The sequence below is a fragment of the Blastocystis sp. subtype 4 genome, assembly GCF_000743755.1.
Source record: "Blastocystis sp. subtype 4 strain WR1 chromosome Unknown seqid_0772, whole genome shotgun sequence".
Lineage (NCBI taxonomy): Eukaryota > Bigyra > Opalinata > Blastocystidae > Blastocystis > Blastocystis sp. subtype 4.
Window position 1 is genome coordinate 48 of NW_014568775.1, and position 1,625 is coordinate 1,672.

The 1,625-nt window shown below is 37.6% G+C and overlaps 1 protein-coding gene across 1 annotated transcript; it reads left to right on the forward strand.

Moving 5' to 3' along the window:
- Positions 1-987: 987 nt before the first annotated feature.
- Positions 988-1,288, forward strand: JH06_5449 (multidrug resistance protein; the record flags this gene model as incomplete). Its single annotated transcript, XM_014669263.1, has 2 exons — positions 988-1,135; positions 1,164-1,288. 2 exons carry the CDS (start codon positions 988-990, stop codon positions 1,286-1,288), a joined length of 273 nt encoding a protein of 90 aa, XP_014524749.1.
- Between the last annotated feature and the right edge of the window lie 337 nt (positions 1,289-1,625).

Below are 1,625 nucleotides of genomic sequence, written 5' to 3' on the forward strand. Positions count from 1 at the left end.
TTGCGTCGAATATTGGGATTTGATGAAATTCAGGCAAGTGGTGTTAAAGGAAAAGAACCAGTAGATGTATCAAATGGATTGAATTGTATTCGAATCTACAGTAATCTGATAAAGCAGATGATATCATTTGAAACAAGTCCATTAGTGGATTGTATGATTTATTCAACAATGGGATTGAACAATATGTGTTCGTTTAGTCATTTGAACATGCCAGGAGTTTGTATGAGTGATTTGCGTTGGGTTCAGTTTGATGTGCATGATCGTCATGGTGAAGTAGTATCAATCGCTCAGACATCTACATCAACATTCGGTTGAGTGTGAACGGAAAGGTTTAAGTTCTGTTTTACATAATCATGATTTTGTTAATGCACTTTTTATCTGTAAGTTGAGCAAGTGAATATGGTGAATTCACCAACGATTAATGGATTTCTCAAAGATCGACACCCAGACAATTCATCCTCCTTAACCTATTTGTTACCTCATAATATTCACCAATCGAATTCGTGCTTACATTACTGATTCCATCCGCAGTTATAATGACACATTACTAATAACCATCTTCCGTGTTTCTATCCAGTTTTATAAACAACAAATTTGACTATATTTTTGGTCACACATTTGCGGTTGTTCGTCACCCTGTTAACTGTACTATCAATTAGGTCAGATGTTTGATTCTGCTTTGTTCACAGCCTTTGGACCATTTACATTACCATTTAGTTTCACCTTGTTGGCTTCAGCTCAAAGATGTGAAGTGCTTTGAGCCGCTGCCTCCGCAGAGCACACTGAGCTCAAGCCTCTATTCATATCGTTAAGGATTCAAGAATAATCAACTCTCTTGTATCCTCTTTTTGTATCTTGTACTCTCCCGCCAAATATGGTCCATAACCGTTACCACTGTAGAATATGATTTCAAACAGCAATTCTCCATTTTCGTCGTTATCTGGTTATTGTTTCCATTACAGTCGAGTGATTCTTGTTGTTGTATAGATGAGTGGATCAAACAGAACTCGTAATCTGTTTTTGGGTTTTATTACTGTCTTTTTGGATGATATGGGTTATTCCATTGTTGTTCCCATTCTTCCTTATTTTTCTGCATCACTAGGAGCTAGTTCTATGCAAGAGGGAGTGTTGTTTAGTGGGTATTGTTTTACCCAGATGATTAGTATGTGTAAATCAGGCTGTTAGTATTAAGGTTATCTTATTATGGGAAGTGGAAGTGATCTGTATGGACGAAAACTCTTCTTCATTCTCTCTCTCATGGGTTCGTGCTTCGGTATGTGTTTTGTAAGTGAATAATGGTGTTAGGAGCTATCTTTCAGGGATTGTCAAAGAGTGTTTGGATGTTGATCTTTTGGCGTTGTTTAACTGGATTGTTTGCTGGTTCTCAGATTGTAACACAGGCGTATAAGCATATGTGACATATGAATGTGTAGTTTGATTGCTGATTGTACTTCTGTGGAGGATCGAAATAAGTTCCTTACGTATTTGGAAGCTGTAACTTCGGCTGCATTCATTATTGGTCCTGTGATTGGTGGTTTCTTGGGTTCAAAGAATTATTCATTCCCTCTGTATTTCGCTGGAGGAGTTGCTGGTATTGCTTTGCTGTTCGCACTGTTTATGATGGA